A 23,358-nucleotide genomic window follows, 5' to 3' on the forward strand; every position below is an offset into this window, starting at 1 on the left:
TTGCATGACATGGGAAATTAAACCTAGAGGGCATCGCTGCCTCTGACAGCTGGTAGTTTAAATAATGAATTGGTAATTATAAACCCTTTTGAAATAAAAATGAAGTTTAAAAAAACATAAACTTCTGAGACACACCTTTTGATGGTGAAGGGCTTTCCCACGTAGATTCCACCAGCAGCCGTCACTCAGAGCTGGCAGACAGCAGGTGCTTGCCACTCCGTATGGGCAGACACACACTCACCAAACAAGAAAAGTCAGGGGCTAAACAAGTTTGCAAATAACAGCAATTCTAGTCCAAAAATCATTTCCATAGCAGAGGGGAGGAAGTGCTCCCTGAGGACAAGGAGGCTGGGCTGGCTTTCGCTTTTTTCCTGCTGAATAGATGTTCTTTTGTACACAGTAAAGAAGGAAAACTAATGTGAGAATGGGCCAATAATGAGAAATTCAGAATTGCGGTGTAAAAGTCACCACCTGCTCCTGCAAAACAGGCTATTCTTTATTTCCAAAGTCCTGGGAGTTGTAAACCCAGATTTCTCAATCAAGTGTGCTAAGCTAAAAGGCATGAAGATAGCGACAGATTCAGACTTGTTAGTGCCATGAACATTTGTCTTGGCCACAACATACAATGTGTACACAACGTGCTGCATCTACCAATCTAATGCCTTCCATGTTATACCCAAACCTGTGCAGAAAGCCCTGCCTCAGAAATGTTCAGAAACTGAAGTTAAATTGCATGTCTTAGTATAAAACCAAACCTCAAATGTAGCATTTGAAGCGCCAGGATTTCTGCTGTAAAGTCCTTCCTTTCGGGACTTTCCCACAGTGACCTACACCCAGACTCCAGTTGCTTGAGATCTCCAGGACTAAAGCCAAGAGCAGAACAGGAACAAGAAAATACAAACCTCATACCCAGTAAATGGGAACTTTATTAAACTACTGAGTTACTCCGAAATGTATAAATGCTCCATTAAATACATTCAGTTTTCTTTTACACAGATTTATAGAAATTTATTTACATGTTCCAAGCACATTTAAATTATTCTTCAAGCTTGCTACCAATAATTCTTTTTGTTGTTTTTTTTTCTTAAAAAAAAAAGGGAAAAAAGTCAATCATCTGCTCTTGCAGATGTGCATACATACACACAGATACAAATAAGGGAGATGCTTTTGTATCTAACCCACAAGGGAGGCAGTATCCAAAAAGCTTACAGGGTTTCAAGCAAACATTCGCCCTTGCTGAAAAGCGGGCTATGGAAATTCTCCCTGCAGGACAGACTCAAAGAAGAGGCCCTGTGCAATACTTCACAGGGTTTGGGTATGATGTCTGCATCCAGATTTGCTGGTACGTGGGAAAAGCTGAAGGCCCCTTACCAAGTTCAAAACACAAAGTTAACTGGGCCTGATACTAGTCCATGAGAAATGTGAGCAATTAAATGGCTCATTCTCACTGAATTACACTCTCCTGGCACTGAGGGATAGAGCAGACAAACAGATCTACCGCTAGTAAGTCAATGTCTCTTGTCCAAAGAGATTTTCCTTTTATTTTCCATTTTATTCTTAAATGAGGCTTCATTCATAAGTGAATAAAAAAGCAACTCTTTAAGTAGGATGCCTGGGAGAACAGTGATCTGTTTCCCCGCCTACATACATTTCTCTTGGGAAGATGCACGGCATGCTGAACAAGTTTTCCCTCATTCTCTGTACCTTAGTCTGAGTGGAGTTAAAATTTGTATCTGCAGGAAAAAAGAGGTGCTTTCATTTTGTAAAAAGCTTATCAAATGCTAGCTTAATTCATCCTTTAGAGTCTTTAAAACATTAAAAACCACATTCAAAGCAACCAAGGAAGTCTACAAAAACAAAGTCATGCATAAGCTCTGTGTTTCATGCTAAATATTCGTGTTGACAGGGAGAGGGAGAGGAGGAGGAGGAGGCAGGGAAACTCATGGCTCAATCAGAGCCATTGCAACATTCAAGTAATTTGGTAGTAGATAAACCAGTGGAAACATGGAATGGTAAGAAAGTGCTCAGCACTACATCGCAGCCTTCCAGAGCTGAACTGCAAACATCCTTGATATGTATCATAAATATATGGCACTTCCGTTTGACCAAAAGCTGGCAAGTTTGCTTGCGACCAAAACAGGTCAGGAGTAGTCATCATCCCAATGGTTACTGATGGCCCTTCAACAGGCACAGACTCCAGCCGTGCTACTCGATGCAGCACCAGCCATATCTACTTGTGCATGCAAGACAATGCTGCCACATTCTTGGAGAATAAGCCTCCTGTCCAGCAGAAAGCCTTCTCGAGACACACATACATTCATAAAACATGCTATAAATTCTTCAGTGAGGTTAAAGACAGCCACAAACAGCAAATGTCTCATTTTACTATTTTTTGGCCAGCAGTTCTCAGTCTGTCCAATTGCCAGCAATGGACTTTGCAACAGGCAAAAAGAGTTCCTGAATCCAAGGAACTGAAAGCAAAGGAAAGCACGATCACCTATGTCTGTTTTCAGTACTGTTCCACAGGATTCACTTTGACATCAAATAAGGAACCAACCCGCACAAAGGCTTGAGTCTTAGGAATAATCTTATGTACACAAAAACTGGCCTTTATCCATGTTTTCTGTCACAAAGCATTTCATCTTGTAGTTTAACTTCTTAACATTTTGGCTTTTGGTGACCTTCTGTATGACAAATATGCACAGATTTGCTGGTACTTGTGCATGCAAGACAATGCTGCCACAATCTTGGAGAATAAGCCTCCTGTCCAGCAGAAAGGAGGAATTGCTCGCATTCCATCACAGTAGCTTCAAATACATTCAAATTCATAAAATAGGATTTAGACCAGAACACAACTACTTGCCTTCTTCCAAAGGTGTGCTGTATTTCAATGAGCACATGATGATGCTTATCAACAATGTTACTGTTTCAAGGAATTTGACCATACAGACATCCAGTGCTTGAACAAGTGTTCACATTCCAAGACTGAGAAAAACCCTCTCCCTTATTTCAGTAATGGCTTCAGTATCTTACCAATGGCAGTCCGGTTTGCATCTTTCAGTTTAAGAGAGGCCTTCTCCCCTGCTCCTTGCTCCTTTGGTGCAGGCTCTACTTTAGTGCTGACAGCTTCTCCCTGCAGGATGCTTCTTCCAACCACTCTGGCACTACTTGCTCTCTTTAAGGTACTCACATTGTTCTCCTTTGGACTTGGATCATCAGAGGTCGCTGCTGGCTTTGCTTTAGGCAGCCTCTGGGACACAGACCTTGTGATGGTTGGAGGTCTGGATGAGGTGGATAGATCCACTTTCGCACGCTTTGAAGAAGAAGCCACTGTATTCCTCGCAAAGTTTGGGACAGCAGATGGTGTTTTGGGAACACTGACTGTGGCAGCCTTGGTGTCATCTGTAGGGGTCTGGGGTTTTACACTGGAGCGACACATCTTCATTTCATCTGTCTTTGATTTGACATTACTCCTAACAGGTTTAGAGCTTGGCTTCTTAAGAGAGACTCTGTCCCTCTCAAAATGGGCACTGCTCGAGGTGAAAGTGCCTCTTTGTAACTTTGGCTCTTCTACCGACATGCTGTGCCTGTAAGGATTTCTTGGCAGTGTGTCTGTTGTGCCTCGGACAGAGCTGCGATAAGAGAGCCGGCTTTCCGCTGTACTAGTTTCACGAGGTGCTGGCTTGGCTTCTGGCTTTTTCATGCTGCTTGGTGCTCTGTTTGACCGAGAAATGGGCACGACTTTCCTCATACTTTCATTCTCAGAGGCATTTAAAGTTCTTACAGGTCTGGAAGTAGCTGTGTGGCTAGAGCGAGTGCCACTGGATTTTGAAGAGCTTGGAGATCTATCTTTCACAGAGTTTCTCTTTGGTCCTGCTGAGTCTTTATTTTTCATGGGCTTTTCTTTAGGAAGGGCGTGCTTGCTATTGGCATCATCCTTATCATTTGCCGAAGTGTGAAGATCCTTGGCAGAAGCAGAATTCAGGTTTGAGAAGAATGTTCTAGCCCTGTATTGAGCATTATTCCCAGAAGAGCGTGCTTTGCCAGCCCCACTTCTTATCTCATTGCCTGCAGATTTAAAATCATTTCCCTCTTCAGAGTCCAATGTCAAAGAACAATCAGTCGTTGTGTCTGACACGTAGAACATTGGCCCGTCTTCCCTACTTCCCGAAACGCTTGTATCCATAGATATGGGGCTGCTACTGCTGGGCTCTGAAGCTTCACTCTTGCAACCTACTGCTTTGGCTTTATGGTCATGGGCCTCCCTGGAACTTCTGCAAGCTGGAGGCAGGTCATCATCGGCAGTGCTAAGGGAATGAAAGCTTAGATCATCTAGAGTCTCCAGGTCTGTTCCACCAGCATCCTCCAAATAGATTAAAGGTGTTTCCTCTGCAGGCTTTGTTCCTTGAATATCAAACTTATGTAATCCTTTAACAAGTTCACGCTCCTCAATTGCAAGGGCCAGAGCATTGATATCTGTGGACTCCTCACAGGACACATTGGCAGTGTGCACATTGTAGTCGGTGCTTCTTTGTGAGTAACGGGCACCAGGACCAGTTGAGCCACTGAAGTGGCTGGGCTGAGCTGGAGGCACCTGCAGTAGGCCACCACTTTTCACTTTGATTTCAGACTGTTGGTCTAAGTGCAATGTATTTAAGTTGAGATCTCTCGTTTCTTTGGATTCAGTCCAGGCTACATTTGGTCTTGCTTGTCGGGTATTTGCACGGGGAAGGCTGTTAAACTTGTTTGGATCCTCATCTTTTGAGATTTCCAGGAAACTCTGCAACTCCCTGTCTGCAGTAATTCCCAAAGAAAGTCGAGAGCGTCTAGAATTGGGGTTTCTGTACGAAGGGCTTTGTGGTCTCTGCTGCAAGAAGGGAAGAAATTCTTCAAGTCCTTTTTTGGCCAACATCTCCACATCATTTTCACTGCTGCTCCGCCCAAAGCTCCCAAGCTCTCCAGCTGCCCAGGATCGACGCTTCTCCTCCAGCTCCTTTCGCCTTTGCAGATTATGAAGTTCCTGGATCTCTCGTTCCCTGTTCTCCTGATGAGGAAAAGCATAAACACATCTCAGAGGAAGAGCCCTATGCATGAGAACAAGTCACACTCCTTTATCTTCCTTTTTATTTCTTCCCATCAATGTTAGCTCTTATTGCTATCACGCTGCCCCAACCCCCAACGCATACACACACTAAACCACGATGGCACCCACAGCCCACAACCATTAACTGTATGGAGAGCAGTTCCCTGTGTAACTAATGCTGGCAACACATCACCCTGGTCAACGTCAGAAAAAAATGTGCAAGTCCCTGCAGAGACCAAGAATGTGACCTATCAAACTCAAGTAGATTTCAAGCCCAGCCAAAGAGTTCCTGCAATAAAATGGAGAGCTTCAAGTCCCCACTAAGTTTAAAGTTGGCAGTTTTATCAGGCGAGTAAAGCTCTACCTAATCATTACATTCATATTTTAAGACAAACTTGTCTGATGAGCACACAGCCAATGTGTTCCTTCCATCCTCCCTTATTACAACTGCAATTGTTCCTCAGCAAGTGCAGTGTCTACAGGGCGCTACTTATCTCTGACTCGAACATTACGGATTGGAAATGTTGTGAAAAGACACTACTTAATTGCATATGAAAGCAAACAGAAGTTTACGCAATGCCTTACAATCATTACTTAGACTTCAACTGAACCCCACAAGGACCATTAATCAATACTTCATTCCAGCGTTGGATCTCATATTCACTGTTGGCTTCAAAAACTGGCAACTATTGCGTAAAAGTTGCCCAGGGCAGGCTGGAGATTTTGGCAGCTAGGCTAAGGAGTTTTGGTTCGGGATGCCATAGGAAGAGGTAGTTTGTGTTTGAAAGACAACACAGTAACACCTGCTTACTAAAGTCATTAGCAGTAGATTACTGCAAATATCAACCTTTTAACTGTCACCTCTAGGCTTCAGGTTTAATCTAGCTAAACCTTTGGTTGAACTTTCCAGGTTCTTGTCTGAAATTGAGAGCCTGGTTTTCTAAAGCCAGTATAGCTGTAGCAAAAGAAAGAGGGAGGCTAGTCTTGACAGAGAATTCAAAAATCACATTATTTTCCAGCATGTTGTTTAATCTGTTCTGAGCAATGACACACTGTTTAAAAAAACCCACACCTATATTTGTCTGAAGCACTGTCTAGTTTGATATTCCCATTGTTGTGACAACAGAAGAGCTGCACAACTAGGAAAAGTTGCCTGAAAGCTTTCAGTAAACAAAAGCCTAATGCTGAAGCTTTTTTTGATGAATGGGTTAATCTACACCTCTTAAAGTGGATTTGAGACTACACTGGTCTGTGAAAGACAAGATGCATTAAGAGACCTAAGAAACCTGAACACCTAAGAAAGGATAAAGAAAAAACTTGCAGGAAAAATGGCTGTGGCATGGAGCTTTCTTTCAGGAATGGAATTACAGAATGAATTCTTGCCAAATGCTAAAGCTCAACTTTAAATATCCCATTGTGAAGAGAAATGGATAAAAATAGTTGTAGATATTATTCTTATATTCCGTATTAGACACAGAACATTTTAACCTCACCCAAAACATGCTTTGGGAGATTTTAGTCAAATAAAAAAAATCTATTTTAAGTATACAAAGACATGTTAAAAAATTGCAAAAAATGCTTAAGCATTTGAAATACATGCACATGGCCATTGTGGTACAAGCCATCATTTTAGACTGCTGGCTGTGCAGTCCACACATCACAGTCATTTGTCAGAACTGCAATCTTTAGTCTGAATTGTTCTGTTAATTTTGCAGGGACAGAGGTTAACCCCACAAAATACCTAGTAAGCAAATCTTCTCAGTATTTGCAAATAAGAGATGAATTTGCCATTTTTAGTGTAACTACTTACTACAGAGAGAGGAAGAAAAACTACCATTGGACCTTAAAGTGATAGCTATCCAACAACCACTTGTAATGTGTGACTATGAATTAAATCCCCAATCCCAAATAATTGAACATATATGCATGAAGTCATCTCTCACCAAAATGCCTGCAACAGTTACCACTATTTAGTTTTATATGTTCGTATAATGTTCACACAGATGAGTAACTATGCGCTGTCTTGGGTGGGAGAGGTTAGGCAAGCTAATGGTACAAGAGGCATGTTAGTTGAACATCCTGTCAGCTTGCTATAAATCAGGTTTGTTCTCTCTTTTCTGAACTAAAGCTCGTATACAAAGCGCTGTCAAATGCAGATTGCGTAAGGAAGAAAAATAAAGAAATGTCTGGATCTAATTCATGCTATTTATAAAGGCCTAAAAAATATTTGTAACAATAGGCAGACTTTGCTGAACCAAAACTGTAGCCAATGCCAATACTGCTCCTTCATCTTAGTATATTTTTTGCATTATTTGGGACCAATTCAGGGTACTTTGCAAATGAATGGTGACACTGGGGATGAGGTATCTTGCTTCTGCAGGCCTGTTTCATTTCTTAAGTTTTCATCTGCAATAAGGATTTAAAAGAACAAAGTAGAATACACAGTCCTCACTTTACTTCGCAAAGTGTGTCTAGTTGTGTAAGGGAGGGCAGTGGAGAGCTTGAGCTAGTGCTGATTCAGGCTGGTATGCCCATGTAATGGGGTGCCACATATTAAGGTCTTTCCAGTGATCTAGCACTACCAGTCCAAGGGCTGAACAGCGAGCACTAGTCAGGAAGTCTGTGCAGTCTGTCTCACTGTTCAGCTTAGCAATCACAACCTCCTCACCAAAAGAGGAGGAAGGAGACCAGTTACAAGCTGGCCAATAGAAAACCCTGACGTATCATCTCAGTGGTCTAGTCACTTGCAGCAGAAGATGCAGAGCAGTGGGACTGCACGGAGTGCTGGGCACTATGATCATGTCCCAGCTGGTTTATGGCAAGAAATGCCTACAAGAGGGCAGTTTGCTGTAGCTATTTGAGCAAATATGTCAAATATCACAAGATATAAAATGTCCCTTTAAGGAGAAAAATAACTTAATTCATGTGAGCAATGTGTAAGAATCTCATTCAGTGCTCTTACCTTAACAGCCTTGTTGAATCTTATGCAGAAGTCCCTGAATATCTGGAAACATTCATCCAACTTCATAGTTTCTTTGTCTTCACAGAAAAAGTCAATAAGAGCATTTCCCTCCTTTTGTAATTCTTGTTTCTGGTGTTCAAGCTCCTTTAGATGTCTTACAGCAAACTGTAGCAAAAAAACCCCCACCAACCCCAATACATACATGGCATGAACCAGATAGAAAAATTAAAGTCACAACAGGTCATGTATATATTAGGAACTTATAAAATTCATGTTCCAACCCAGGAGGTGTTACAGAGCCCAAGAAATTAACAGTTTGAAGGTGAACTCCTACTAAAAAAAGAAAATGTGTCATTTCAACACAGTCAGAGGGAAATATGAGTGTTTTAAGACATCCAGAAAACGTCCCCGTAAAGTAGCACTTTGAATCATAAGTGTAGAGCTTTACAGTCATGTTTAGAGTAGATTAGTGGAAAAAGATTCAGGAGGAAAAGAATAAGGCTGTGGTTAGACTTCGAGCAGCAGAACTGCTTAAAACACTTTGAGCAGTTGCCCCTCTGTTTCCCCTATCTGCACCACCAGCCATTCACTCCCATCCCGCACAATCCCAGAGCTGAGAACACCTGTAGCTCAAAGTAACCCAGGGAGAAAAGCTAATCTGTTCTCTGACAATGTCTAACTCACGATCACCTAAATACTTTTGTCACTGCAGCACCAGGGTGGTAATAGGCAGCTGGAGGCACTGGTGACCATTTAAGCCAACCCTGCTTAAGTTGGCAAATGATGGCAGGAGGATAGGAACAAATCTTGTTAGTCTTAAAAAGAAGTGCCCAATAAAAAGATAGACTGAAGATAAACTGGACAATTGATGAAAGCATCCATAGAAAATTAGTTCCTCCCACTTATTTCAGTAATTTATTCACCAGGTTGAGATAACGAAAGCTGACTTTTAAATCAGCTTGGTTATCACCTGTAATTTAGAAACAAAAACCGGAAGTGTTTATGTAAGGTATGCATTTCTAAAATGATTTTTTCCCCAACGTTTCTTTTGGAATGTGGCCTGAACAAGGTTGTAGCGTTACATAAAACCAGCTATCAAATTAAAAAAAAATCCCAAACATGTTAGAACATAACATTAAAGATTCTGGGCGCAATGGATAAAAGCCAACAATTCGGAGTGCACGAGGACAGGTATTTCAATCTTAACCTGCCCCTTTCTTCATCAACTTCTCATCTCCTGAAAAACTGCAGGGACTATTAACTACATTTGCAAGTTGAAAATCAGGGCGGGTTAAATTCCAGATCAACACCTGCTTTCTTACTTTTAATAATTATCTACAGTGTGAAACAGAAAAATCATTTAATTGAAGTATAATATGTATTTCTCCAGGCATCACCACATACTCGGAAAATACCAAGAACTCTGCTTCAAAGTGCTATACACATTCATATCTATAAAGTGGCTGCAGTACTAAAAAAGAAAAGCAGAACCCACACACAAGTAATGATATGGCTCAGAATACTACACTCTGTGCTAAGGGCAAACAAGTAGAGAAAACAGCCCCTTAACCTTCCAGCTTCTAACAAACAATATCTCTTCAGTCACCCAACATCAGGATTCTTATGCATAGCACAGCCTCAGCTAAAACTAGCATGCCCCAGTATAACGTAACAGGCAGATACTATGTTTTGGGCAGCTGTGAAGTACAAAACCAGTGACCAATCCCAATTGTCTTCTATTTTAACCACTGATCTTCATCAGTCATTTCAGAGGCATTAAACACACTTGCCTAACAAGCCTTGGGCAATGTACACTCAATATCCCTCCCTGTAAAAACACAGTCCTTCCAACACTCTTACTTGACTAACGGCATGTAGCTGGAACACCTTTGTACAACTGATAGGGTTAGACATATTAAAACAACTCTTCTGTTTATTAACATGTCCACACAAATTACATTCAGCTGAGGAATGCTCCTGTACTCAGGCAACAAGAACCCATTAACAGAGATATTCTACAAACCTGGAGAAAGCTTTCCATCTGGTGAAAGAGTTTTGGGTCTCGCTGAATGCTCTCTTTAACAGATCTTGCCTTGAAAGACAGCGAGTGGAGCTCTGCTTCTATATTATCAATGGATAACCTAAAAATAGCACATACAGAGAATGTTTATCGAGGGGGAAGGAGTTGCCTGCAGGTTAGCCACAATATGCTTCAAAAATGGATGTTTAACATGAGGTGCAACCTGACTATCAAACAAGACGTGCCTGTTCAGGAAATCTTTCCAGAGTAGACACTGAAAGTTATGAGAGAGATAAGCACATTTCTTCTTATTTGCAACCTGAAAAGATTCCCATGGGGTGTGGTTTCACCATTAAGTCCGGCCAGTCCTACCCCCTTACCATGAGAAAGGGGAATGCCGCCCTGCCTCTGACTAGGTGTTCCTTATCTCTCCCTGGTGCTTCTGCTAATACTCATTTCTAGATGGCCAGCCCTATCTGTATACTGAAAATTAACCTAGGAAAGGGAAAGAAAAATTTGCTCCCAGATGGATCATTTGCTTGGTCCAGCTGATTAGATGACTGTTCAAGTGCGGGAGCTGGCATAAAAAGGGGGTCAGAAGGGACTGCCAGCCAGGACTACCCATTTTGACAGTAGCGTTTGGCATAATGAAATTGCATGTTATGTTCTTCTAAGCAGTCACAGCAATGCAGCCTACACAGTCTCAACCCAGCAGCTGTAACATTGATCCTGCTACCACATACCAGCAGCAAAGCTGCTCCTGTGGAGAGGTAACTTGGAAATCGAAGACCACAGGGAAGAGCTCTGATCTGATGTAATCTAAGCTTTATCCTGTGAGATGCACATGCCATACAACAGGAGCTCCCACTCAAATCTCTCAGTCTGAGGGTAAATGCTTCTAAATCTATGGCATTTCCTTCAAAAAGGAACCGAGCTTTGCCTAGGAGTTGAAGCACTACAGCTTCCAAAATGATAAAAATGAAAAACTGTACACATGCTCCAAACTAAGGTCATTTTACCAGCAGCATGACTTGAAACAGTAAAACTGAATAATATGTGGCAGACTGAACAAAGCGCACATGGCAGCGGATGGTGACAGCATGCATAAGTTGGTCAGTGCACACTCGAATATAATGTGTGCTGGGTTTTCTCTGCTTACTTTATCTGCAAAGGTTAGTTCCCTGTTCTGGGCAGATCATGGGTGTTTTTGCAAATAAGAAAAGCAGTAGAAGATACAGGCTATGTTTTTCTGCCTGTGAAGGAGGAAGAGGATGGCCTACAAGTGAAGAAGGCAAGACAATAAGAAAATAAAGAATGTAATGGTGGTTGTTTTAACACGCTCTAATTGGGAGGATTTATGACCAACTTGCATATGACAGTTGTCTCTAATAAAGATCTTCCTCATGCCCAATGGTGAGACAAGTATTTCATTTTGTTTCATTTTCCTGACAGAGTGCATTCCCTGAATAGATTTCAGAGTGATTTACAGCAGAACTTGTTCAGCGTTAACAAATGTGATCAAAGAACGAAGTAGCTAGCAAAAATATGGCCAGGTTTGGGATTCTGCCTGTTCCCCTGCTGTTTGCCAGGGGGCCTGCATGCTGAGGGAAAGCCACATTCCTCAGTAGGCCACAAGGCAGACTGCCAGAAAGGTGTGTGGGTTGGATGGCAGAGAGCCACACAGGTGGTCCCTCAAAAATCTTCTGATTAACCCCATGGCCACTCCTTTCCTCAGAAGATTTTGGTCTCCTTTGCAGACATTACTTAGCCCTGCATCAGATCTAAGAGGTTGGATCCATTTAACAGCAGGGAGAAGAATGTAGATTGCCCAAAGCCCAAGAGTTAAAGAAGTAGCAAAACCGGGAATAGAACTCCAGCATTGCTAGTTGAGTTTTAGGTTTTAGATCACGCTAAAAAGGTCTCACAAAAGCAAGTACAGTTAACGAGGTATGAATCAGGTTCAGTTCGAAATGATGCAGCTAGAGACTTTATGATGAAAACAATACAGAACCCCAAGCCCTTCAGATTTTCCATCCAACACAGAAATGGAGAAGCAAACAAAATACCAAAAAGCGTCTAACAGAAGCCAGGGCCAGTACCTGTACTTGGTACCAGATCTGGAAAAGTACTGTAGCCTGCTCAGAGACAGATGAAAATTGGTTTAAGGAAAAACAGTAACATGCTTTTATTTCAATCCCTTAAAAGTAACATACATGCACATGTATTTGACAGAGACAAAACTACCAATAAACCATGGAGATCATGTCATAAAAACCCTCATACCTGAAGGCACATTGCAGGCATACTTCTGCTAGCAAATGGAAATGAAGCCCTCAGAGCTATAGTAAACATTTGTAAAGATCTCAGGTTTTGTGCCAAGACTTCTCTGAATAAGCCTCACTGCTTCACAAATAAGAACACAAATAAGTCAGTTTTACCACAAGTTCTCAGTTTTCTTTTGATTTACCTGGCAGCATCATGAACATCCCTAATTTTTTCTGAGAAGTTGAGAAGAGCAGCATCTTTCTTCTGGGCTTCCTGAAACAAACAGTACAAAACCGAAACACACACAATCCATTAACATTCCACTACCATGCCAAAGTCCCTAAGCCCAGCAATTCTAAAGCCTCTGGGAGGGCACTTAAAGGTTTCTCTCCTGCACTGTTTTTCTTCCCATCCAATCCTAACACAATTGAGCAGAGGACACCCCTTAACAAAAGGCAGGGATCACAACTGGAAACTTTAAACAACAGCTTCCACTTCCCAGTGTCCAATAATAGCTGCCAGTGAACTTAAGTAATGTATTAATAGGGAATGCCAGGGAAAGAGCAATTTACTGATGCCCATTGTTTCAGCCAATGCTATGTTTCCTGCACAAACATCAATTAATACCCTATTGTTAGCTGACTGGAAATCTGTTAAGCCAGTTTGTACATAGATAACCAAGTCACAGATAGAGGCATTTAAATTCTCACCCTTCTGAAATTCCCTTGTTTAAATTTTCCTTCAGAATGATGAAATTCTGAAAGTTTGAAAGGAAGGAAAAATAACTTGAAAAACGGCTGCAGCAGCTTTAAAAAGAAAGAAGTCAGTCACCAAGAGAGAGGAAAAACACCCCTCTACCAGTAATGCTGCTCAAAAGATTCAACAGGAAGATTGAATATTTATCAAAATAAGCCACTTCCACAGTTTAAGATTTCAGGATAATAAAAACTACAATGAGGAAGTTAGATGAAGGCACATTTTTACATGATATAAAAAACTTAAGTTTTCTATGTGTTCTTGGATAAGATGACCAGACATACGTAAACAGCTGAATTTTGTGGCAGGACGAGAAAGGAGAAGATTTGGATCAAAACTGTAAGGAAGCTGCTGCTTCTGAGGCACATGGCCCCTTCTATTGTCTATCACTCTATGGCTCTACAATTGTAGCAGTTGCTTATACCAACAAAACAGCTTTTCTATACCAGAGCAACAAAATGCAGCAGACTCATCCCAGGTTTGTTTGCTTTTGTGTCTGCCAGCTTGAGCAGTGACGACAGTTTAAACCCAACAGCATTGCCAGCATAACCTCCCTGAAAAAGAAAAGAGGAAACAGCTGAGGTGTGACATCAATGGACAGCAATACTAACAAGGAAGTCTGGTCAACCAGCTATGTCCATTTTGGATGTCACTTACCGCGTTCATAATATTCCCAGCCTGAAGGACCAAGTGCAATATGGAATGCAGTTCCTCACAAGTCATTAACTCTGTAAGGAACAAGAAAATTACTGTCTAACAATTGTTTGCTTAGAAATATACACAGTCAGTTACCAAACTCCTCTTCATCTCAAGCTCTTAAAGGTGAAAACTTTATTTTAACAGGAAACTACAACAAATGGAAAAGGTCATGGGGAAAATAAATGGTACTATAAAATTCAAATTCACAAGAACAGTTGACAAACCTCAAGTATAGGTTCAGACTTCAGCTTAGCAAGTGCAATATTTCCAAGGCAACCCCCTAACAGTAGCAGACAACCGCTAACAAACATTTTGGGCCTAATCCTGCAATGTGCAACGTGTCTTATGCAAGTGGTTAAGTATCCTCACCACCTACTAATTGCAGTGTGAGGCAAGTGTTCTGCACCCTGCAGGATCCATTTGCCATCTGCCGGGATTGGGCTTTTAAGCAATTATTCTCTTTTTGGGAGACTTAGCCATCAGGCCTGAAAAGATAACAGGCAATGTTTAAATTTTCCTTGCTTATCCCACTGCAACTATGAATCATAATTTTATTTCTGCATGATCACCAACTCAGAGCTGCATTTATTTTACTTCAGTCACGTCAAAGATGATTTAGCACTGCTGTATTCAGTGTGATGCAAATAGTCTAATGGAAGAAAACGACCTTTTAAAGCTTTTCCATCACAGAAGCCTGTTTTGTACATACTTCCATTTTTTTCAAAATGCACAGTAGTGCTCTATCTGAATTGATACACCTTTTCACCCAGTCACATATGAACACAAACCGATACATGTGCTTAAAAGTCACCAGATGGATTGCCTTAGAAATGAGATACAGAAATTCAGAACTGTAAAGAGTTAATAAGTTAACATTACACAAGTGGCAAAGCAAACCAAATAAGTCCAAATTTGCAAGTGCCCATAGAGCAAGAAAAATAACATGAGCTGGCTTTAATGTAAGGTACTGTATTTTACACTAAAAGGTGATGATAAAAGGTGAAATCCTCTTGATTGCAGTGTAAATACTTTTAAAAACTATTTTGCTTCAAAGTTCACATTCTATAATCTATCCTGCATTTGACTGTTCAGCAGCACGATACACTAACCTATAATTTTGGAAGCAGACAGCCCTTGTATCTTTGGATTTCAGTATTATCAGCCAAAAAACATACAACTAATTAAATAACCTCTGATCTAAGGTGAGGAAGCAAGAAAGAAAGAAGAGACAATACAGAAGAGAACACCAACTTCAGCAAGGCCAAGAGGGCAACTTCTATAAATTTTGCATAGTAAGAGCATGCTCAGCATCACTATGAGACACCTCAATTTGCAGGCTAGATGAGAATCCATCAGGCTATTTAGACCATCTTTAACTCCTAGTGATTATCAGCGTTAGAATTTAAGTAAATATTCTCTCAGCTTAATTACAAGGGAAGAAAAACAGGAGCAGGAATAGAAAAGTAGACATAATTCCTAAATGACTTCGGGCTATCAAGCAGCCCTGAAGTGAAAACTCCAAATGGAGAAGAGCACATGACACAAGTGGACTGAAAACAGGGAAGCTCAGTCAGTCTGATTTGCATGACTGGCCTGATGCAGGAGCTGGAGACCAAAATGTCTCCCCTGGACGGAATGAATTCATCAGTTCACAGACGTCCTGGGTGAAGGACATGAAGAACAACAGGGCACGGCTGCTTTTATACATAACAGATTCCCTCACGTATGTCTGTTGCTCAAAACACAAAGAACGACGATTTGAAAGAGATCCCAATAAAAGGCCAAACTCAAACCTCAGCCTAAGCAAAGATGCATTTTTCTGAGTCCAGAAGCACTAGTTCAGTCCCCACTGGTGGGAAAAACACACCAGGCTTTTCTCCCTTTCCTTTCACTAGAAATGACTGTTCTAAGCACCAGTGCTCACAGCTGAATATTTTTACTACTGCACCTTTTTATACCACCAGAAGCAGTTTAAACAGTGCTCTAGTAGCCTGTCAAAAAAACCTGCCAGCATGAATAGGAATTTCATATTGAGGAACAGGACAAATGGGCACTTGGAGCATTTGAAAAAGTCAGCATTAACGTTTAGCTGAAATCAGGAATGAATTGTTCTCCTGAAGAGTAAAAGACACCAGATTATCTTATGAATAACCAGCTGCAGCATTTCAAAACTTGTGAAATGTAGAGAACAAGAGAGAAATATAGAGAAACACAGAGAACGAAGACAGAAAGCAAAGGAATAGCATTAGGTCTCTACAACAAAGATTTTAGCCCAGCAATACTGCCACCTCAAAAGGCAACGGCATACAGAGGAATTTGGAAATGATACCGTGATTTTCTCTATAGATCTCTGAAAGAGTGAGCAGAGGGGTGTAACAACAGCATTCAATCAAAGACACAGCAATGCATGAATGAGCAAACTGTACTCAAAAGACGATTTATCCTAATTTGGCCATGGATGCCTTTGCTTCTGTCAGGTTTGGATAAGCTGCTTGTAGGCTTTGGTCATGAACTCATTGCTAGTGTGTCCAAAGTCTCTGGATTTTTGATTTTGGAAGCAAAGATTCGTCAGACACACCCTGATGGCATCTGTCAGAGGGGAGTTAGCTTCTTTTTAATAGCTAAGGTACCTGAAATTCAAGCTCTAGTCTTCATAATGCAAACTAATTAACATGCTAACAAAAACAAGAGTATTATGCATGTCCCAACATGCTTAATTACCTTTTGTTGCCCGTCTTATAATTTTCATGTCATCCTGTAGGGAAGCACAGGAGGGTGAGAACTCCCTCTCTAGCACCATGGCTTCAATCCTAAGAGCATAGCTGGAGCACACAAACAAACAGGTTTAGAACTGACAGCCAAAAAGAGAACAATTATCACGAACAGAATAAACCTACTATCTCCTTACTTTGGCACCTGGATTAGTAAATACATGAAGGAATCAGCTTGAGACAGTTTTGACACATCTCCATCAAAGGCTTTTAATTTCTTTACCTAGAAAAGAGAAAAAAACACTAAGAAAGAATTTTATCAAAAGTCAAGATTAACTTGACTTTGGAAGGAAACATATTGAAAAGCAGTGAATTTAACAGGAGGCATTAGAGAGTCCACTCAGTGACCAACTGGGTGGCTTCACTGTCCAAGCTCCTATAATTTGCACACACCTCAATCACAAAAAAGTAAGCACAGTAACATCACTCTTCTCCCAAAAACCTACCTCCACATCCCAGTGGAAAAAAGTACAATGCTCTTGTTCTGATTGGTGATTCTGATCAATGTTTTCTGATTTCTGATTCATCATTCTGATTTGTGATCAATGATCGCTCTCATCACTATGTTTAGGACACTGTTGTTTCAGTTTCCTCACAAGAACTGATTCTTTTCTTTCTGACTGGTTGATTTGGTATTCTCTAGCTGTTTGCCCAGTAAATAGTTGCTTAAGTGATGATCTGCACAAATGATCCTTGACTCCAAAACTGTGAGATACAGTTGGGCATAGCTTAAAGTGTTCAGCATTTCCAGCATAGGACTGCCTAGATCTCTCTGGCACAATGCAGTTACGGTTTAAGTTATGGGTTTTCCAGATACTTGCTTCAACTATTTCCTCTAAACCTCTCTTAAGGGGCAAACTTCATGATCTTGAGTTTGTATTTTCATTCATATGAAGTATTTTAAAGAGATATGCAACCTTGCGTTTTAATTACTTATTGTCAGTACTTTGAGAAAACCATTTACATGCAAAGAAAATATCACTGCATTAATTTTGTCAATCTTCCTTCCCAGCTCCACCAAAATCCATATATTTGCATGATCTGGAAGCCACTGATCTGCCCACATACTTACTATTTGTTTATACAGAAGAACTGGAAAATACATGCACATATGTTTAAGTGTAACTGGAATTTCTTCCACATCTTCCAACACAGCAACTGTGTCCAAAAGCAGCACTCACTCTCAATTACAGTATTTCTTCATTCAACCAACAAGTTCACACCCAGTATCAGTTGTATGTTTCCACTGATTTACACACCAGCCATCATCCTTCCTTTTGTAATGCTACACTTAAAGCACATTTGCAACCACATTTACAGAGTCATCAGTTATAGAAAGCATATTAAGCTATCTTGGAAAGAGGCGCACCACATCAGGGCATTAACAGTTACCAGGTTGCCATGATTTAGCAGGATATCCACAGGTTTTTTGAAGCATCAGGCTCCAAATTCATCACTTTTTTACTGTGAAAGCAGAAAAATAACTGATTTGTAGTGGAAAACAACAAACGCTATGCTAAATCAGGGATTTCAAATAAATTCTGGACTAGCAGAAGAAGAGGATTCTTTTCCTTATCATTAAGAAATAGACATGTTGAGAGCACATTAAGAGAAACAAAAATTAAAAAGAAAACGTAGAATAAACTTTTCAAAAAGTTTATGCTTTTCAAAAACAAACAAACAAGAAAACAAATAAACCACCAAAACCCACCCAAACCAACAACCCACCTGATGACCTAGAAAAAGAATTCTAAATCAAAGAGCAATCTTGATTCAGGCTAACCCCTTTTCCTAACAAACACACGCACACACCCTCTTTTAACTCATGACACTCAAACAAAACCTCCTTCTGAAGATAAACAGCATACCCATTTTTTTGAGGCCTGAGAAAACTCCTATTTTAGAGTCATTCAAGAAGTCTGCCAACAAAAAACAGGAAAGACCAGACTTGACATTCCTGATATTTCTAAAATATTAAACAAGCAAGGAACAAACCAAGACCAAGCATTTTTCCCTACATCATGAAGTGGGCAGTGGGAGACATCTACTATCTGTCTTTGCAGGTGTTCTTTAACCTAGCTTCCAAAAAAAGATAAATAAAATAAATTGCATTTATAAAACTAAACAAAATAAATTGCAAGTCTTCCAACCTCATTTTAGTATGTTGCAAATATCAAGGTTTGCCTGAACCGGAGACAGGCATTCAGATTTGGGGGGATGGGGAGGAGAAGGAATAAAAAAGAAAAGCAGCTCACCAAAAAAGCCACCCCAAAGCTTATCAAAATTAAGATCACAAACCACAGAAAGATGCAGTTTTAAGATTTAAATGCACAAAACAAGAAATGCTGAGATACAGGAATATTAACTTATTCGTGCTACCTGTACTATACTTAAATACACTTTTAACAGTAAGTAGCAATCAATGTTATCTATATGGAATGTTACTTTTACAGACACTGGATGAAATTTTCTTTCTTCTATGCTATTATATTAAGAAAAATGTCTGCAGTAGTATAAGGGAGTACTAAATCCCAGAATTCATCCAGAGGAGAAACTTTCCTATATACACACAACAGAAGACATTGCTGAGGCTGCCTTCGGGTGGGTAGGATGGGGTGTGAATGTCACAATGCAAAAAGCTTTGGGCAGTATCAACCCAAAGACAATTTGTGTAATTAGCCTTAAAACAAAGATGTGGTCACTGCCACCTGGTTACATTTTTGCCAGCCCATCTTACCCATGCTGTCTTTGCCTTAGACATCCAAAAGAAGTAGCACTTGGCAAGCCCAAAACCCAAGCAAGGCGAAGGATAGTGATCTATTCCACAAATGGACAAAACAGAACACAAGAGAGTTATAAGGTCCTTTTCATCCTGGAATTCAGCAGAGCATTGCCTGATTCTCCATACATGTCTGAAGTTTTTGGCACAGGAAACTAAATCCTCTGTTAACTTGGCCATAAAACAGTAAATAGTCTGGGGAATAGCTAATGCAAAGTTGGGACAACAATTTACTTTGTGTTCCCTCTTTATTACAAATTTCATAATTGAAAAATACTAGTTATCTCACCATGAAGCAGAAAAAATACATTGACACTACCTATAAACTAAAACTGCTCCTGAACCCTAAAGCTAAAAATTACTGAAACATATTTTAGGTGGCTGCCCCTACATGCTCCAAGGGAGGCTAATCAAAAGCCTGTGGGATTGGTATCTTCTCTCTGCAGCCAAATTGTCCAAGTCCTCCCAAAGGGAACTGAAATTCTCTGATGGCTCCTAGAAGTGGGGGTCAAATTCAAGTACCAAATGCAGCCAAGAACTGCAAAGAAACTATGGGGATCGACAACAATATTCTCTATTAATCAAGTTAACAGATATAACAGATAGGCTTATAATTAGTCTGAGAACAAAAGAGCTAAAAATTGTGCTTTATTTTAAAATCACAACAAGGCCTTGACCTCCTCTCCTCAAGCACAACAAAATCTTTTCCACAACAGTACACAGCCACGTACCAAGATATGGCAATGTAATGTATAGATGCAAGAGAGCATAATTACATTGTATGCTCAGTTCTGTATTACTCAAATTCGGCACAGAGCTACTAATTTAATTTTTCATTATATTTGTATATGGAATATGCGTTGGCACTGTCCATGCATGCCCATGCACACTAAATCAGACTTTAGATACAGAAGGTTCTCACATATGTAATTTGCTTCATTTTAAAAACAGTTATGAAACAGGGAAAGATCTTTGATTTGGTTTGTGAACAATTGGAGTAGATATGCCTATTGCAAGTATCTTGTTATTCCTCACAGACAGGAAAGCTACTGCATTCCCGTCACTCCAGTTCTCAGTTATTTTTGAGCTACCAGTAGCACTTACTTACAACTAGTGGGATTTTACTTTATGGCATCAAACAGGTATGTTGCACTCCTATGCAGGATCTTTGAAGAGTATAAATCCCTACACCACTCATCCTTATTATATATGCTTGTAACTAAGTATTTCCCTGCATTCTGGTAAGTCAAGTATTCCCCACGTTATAAATGAATAAGTAAAGCCAAGTGCAATAGTCCAGAGGAATAAACATCACCATTGGAGTTCGGTTTGTTTTTATTACTATTTCCACACCACTGCAAACATCCAGGGAGAATTTACACTGAAGAAAAAGAGTTAAAAGAAATACCAAAATCCCAAAAGATTTCACAGTGGAATTCAACTACAAGGGCATGTGGGAAAGCAGCTAACATATTAGGTGGGGAGGCACCACGGGGCACATGCCTGGGCAGTGGCAAACCTCTATCAGCAAATGATACAAAGAAAAGGAGAAAAACCTGCAGCTACCAAAGGGATGAAGAAGGAAGCATGAGATGAAAGCTGAGACTGATGCTCAGCCACATAGAGCACTAGCTAAGGAAACAACGGAGCAGTTAACTACAAAAACATGGTTTGATAAGGGTAGAGCTGACAGACAGAAACAATTCCAGTAAAGCAGGTGACAGATGACTAGGGTTTTAAAACAGAGTATATGAGCAAAGGACAGTCATGAGACATTATAAAGGAAGTTAAAACACTGTGTTGATAACCTGGGCGTGCATGTGTGTGGGTGAACTGATTAGCAGTATGATATGCTCCTTTCTGTATGTATTTAAAATACAAATTCTAGCTATTCTAGCTCATTAAACACTGGACTCTCTCAAGCCCAACAAGTCTGGGCTTGCTCAAGAGTGTAATGATATGCACATAAAAGCAAAATAAGGCTTCTCCTCTGCTTTGGTCAGGATGTCAGTAAATGACAGCTGTCAGCCATTTTAACAGGGTATCATTAAGAAACAGCTAGGAATCTTTTTAGAAGTGATACAGCAGAAAAGGTCATTGGAAGACAAAGGCTCCCTGGAAAAAAAACAACACATGAGCTGCAAAAAGGATGAAGCAGAAGAGATTCCAAATAGGCATTTCTTCCTCTTACAAAACTGCTAACCACAGTAAGGTACAAACTGCACGACTTCTAACAAGGCTTACACTAAACCAGTGATTGTATCTTACCTACTAATGTACGGAGAATTTTTATACTTTTTCTTGGTCTGTTTTCTTTAACCACTGTATCATGGCTGGGCTGGTGCCACACCCAGAGCTCTGAACAAAACATTGAGTGGAACCCTGCAGCAAGCTCCACGTTTGCCAGCTTCAAGAACTTGTCAAGTTTTTCAAATTAAACATTTGAAAAATACCCAAATGTCTTCAGTTGACAAAAGACTTCACAGCAGTGCCAATATTTCAATAATGGTCTCATTCACTTTGACAAAAACATCCAAAGAGCCAGTACTTGCCATTTATACACAAAAATCCCAACAGCTCTAATAGCTGTTTGGATTTTTCATAGAAAACAGCTAGAAAATTACTAGCACTGATACCTATTCCTGCATATAAACATAAGGAAGAAGTTCTTTACTGTAAGGATGGTGGAACAGGTTGCCCAAAGAAGTGGTACATGCTCCATCCCTGGCAGTGTTCAAGGCCAGGTTGGACAGAGCCTTGAGCGACATGGTTTAGTGCAAGGTGTCCCTGCCCAGGCAGGGGGGTTGGAACTAGATGGTCTTAAGGTCCTTTCCAACCCAAACCATTCTATGATTCTATGATTACAGTACTGCAAAAAGGTTATTTTAAAGACAATGGATGTTAAATCTATTTGTTAGCCTGGGTCCTTAGTCTCCGCTGTCAAAAAGCTGCTCCATCTCAAAGATGCTGCAACATCCATCAGAAGCCTGAAATAATATAGACTGAGATTATGTAAAATATGTCACATATGTCAAACTGGTGACCGGGGCACATTCAGGTAACGTCACTATGTATCACACTTCTTGATAACACTGGAGTACAAAGCAAGTGTTTATTCACACTAGATAAACTGTAAAGGTTGCCGGTAAAGAAAGAAGAAACATGACGGTCCAGAGCTGCCCCTTGTACAGCTATGACCAGGAATGGTGTTCCTCTCTCCCCGTCCTTTCACTTTCACAGACTAAGGATTTATGGTACTGTATAAAAGAAAAAGTAGATGACCTCTCCAAACACAGTTACTGGGGTGGAGCCCATGCCTCGCAGGGGGTACTTGGCTCTCATTCCAACCTGCAAGACAACTATGCTATTGGGAAATGTGACTGTAAATACCTGAGCTGCTGAAAAGAAGTGTATACAAAAAGATACTGCAGAAGCCTACCCATGGTTACACCAAGAGAGTTAGCCCTGGTAACTGAATAACAACTAACCTTTTAGGATCTGACTGCTTAAGTCTCTGCTCAGAGTAATTCTCAACCCCTACAAAAACAAAGCAGGTCTTCAGGAGAATAGGAAGTATCTAAGGGTAATCCCAGGGAACCCCTGATGAGGACAGGTACAACATTCTGCAGGGACAGGCTAATGCGATGACACTTTGCCAAAGTTATCTCATGTGATACAAACACTGCATCGGAAAGAAATTAGGGACTATTAAACAGAATACGGAACAGCAGAAAAAGTAACACCACTTCATCTGGTATCTCTAGTGATTTTGGATTATTTATATGTGGAGAGGGACTGTATAGTTCTGGTGGCTTCCCCCTTAGCAAATGGTGAATCGCTATTCCAGGTATTCAGACTAGGTATTCAGACTAGGAGGCAGACAATAAACTAACAAAAAAGGAAGGGGACATACAAGGAGAACTATGAACATACCTTTCAGCCAAAAAAATATTGAGAAAGATGAACAACAAAAGTTCTGAAGCTCCTAAAGAGAACGAACATTTTACCTGACTAAACTAAAAT

General features: G+C 40.5%; 1 protein-coding gene across 1 annotated transcript in view; it reads right to left on the reverse strand.

Annotated features, from left to right (window-relative positions):
• Positions 1 to 906: 906 nt before the first annotated feature.
• The window catches only part of FHDC1 (FH2 domain containing 1), a 37,079-nt gene continuing 14,627 nt past the window's right edge, over positions 907 to 23,358 (reverse strand). Inside the window, exons 5-12 of the mRNA XM_030492901.1 lie at positions 16,694 to 16,779; positions 16,507 to 16,607; positions 13,744 to 13,814; positions 13,533 to 13,640; positions 12,533 to 12,603; positions 10,069 to 10,186; positions 8,046 to 8,210; positions 907 to 5,044 (exon numbers count right to left, since the gene is read on the reverse strand). Of these exons, the coding sequence (XP_030348761.1) occupies positions 3,005 to 5,044; positions 8,046 to 8,210; positions 10,069 to 10,186; positions 12,533 to 12,603; positions 13,533 to 13,640; positions 13,744 to 13,814; positions 16,507 to 16,607; positions 16,694 to 16,779 (2,760 nt within the window). The 3' untranslated portion in view covers positions 907 to 3,004. The remainder of the gene's footprint in view (positions 5,045 to 8,045; positions 8,211 to 10,068; positions 10,187 to 12,532; positions 12,604 to 13,532; positions 13,641 to 13,743; positions 13,815 to 16,506; positions 16,608 to 16,693; positions 16,780 to 23,358) is intronic.

The sequence above is a fragment of the Strigops habroptila genome, chromosome 7 (assembly GCF_004027225.2).
Source record: "Strigops habroptila isolate Jane chromosome 7, bStrHab1.2.pri, whole genome shotgun sequence".
In the NCBI taxonomy this organism is placed as follows: Eukaryota; Metazoa; Chordata; class Aves; order Psittaciformes; family Psittacidae; genus Strigops; species Strigops habroptila.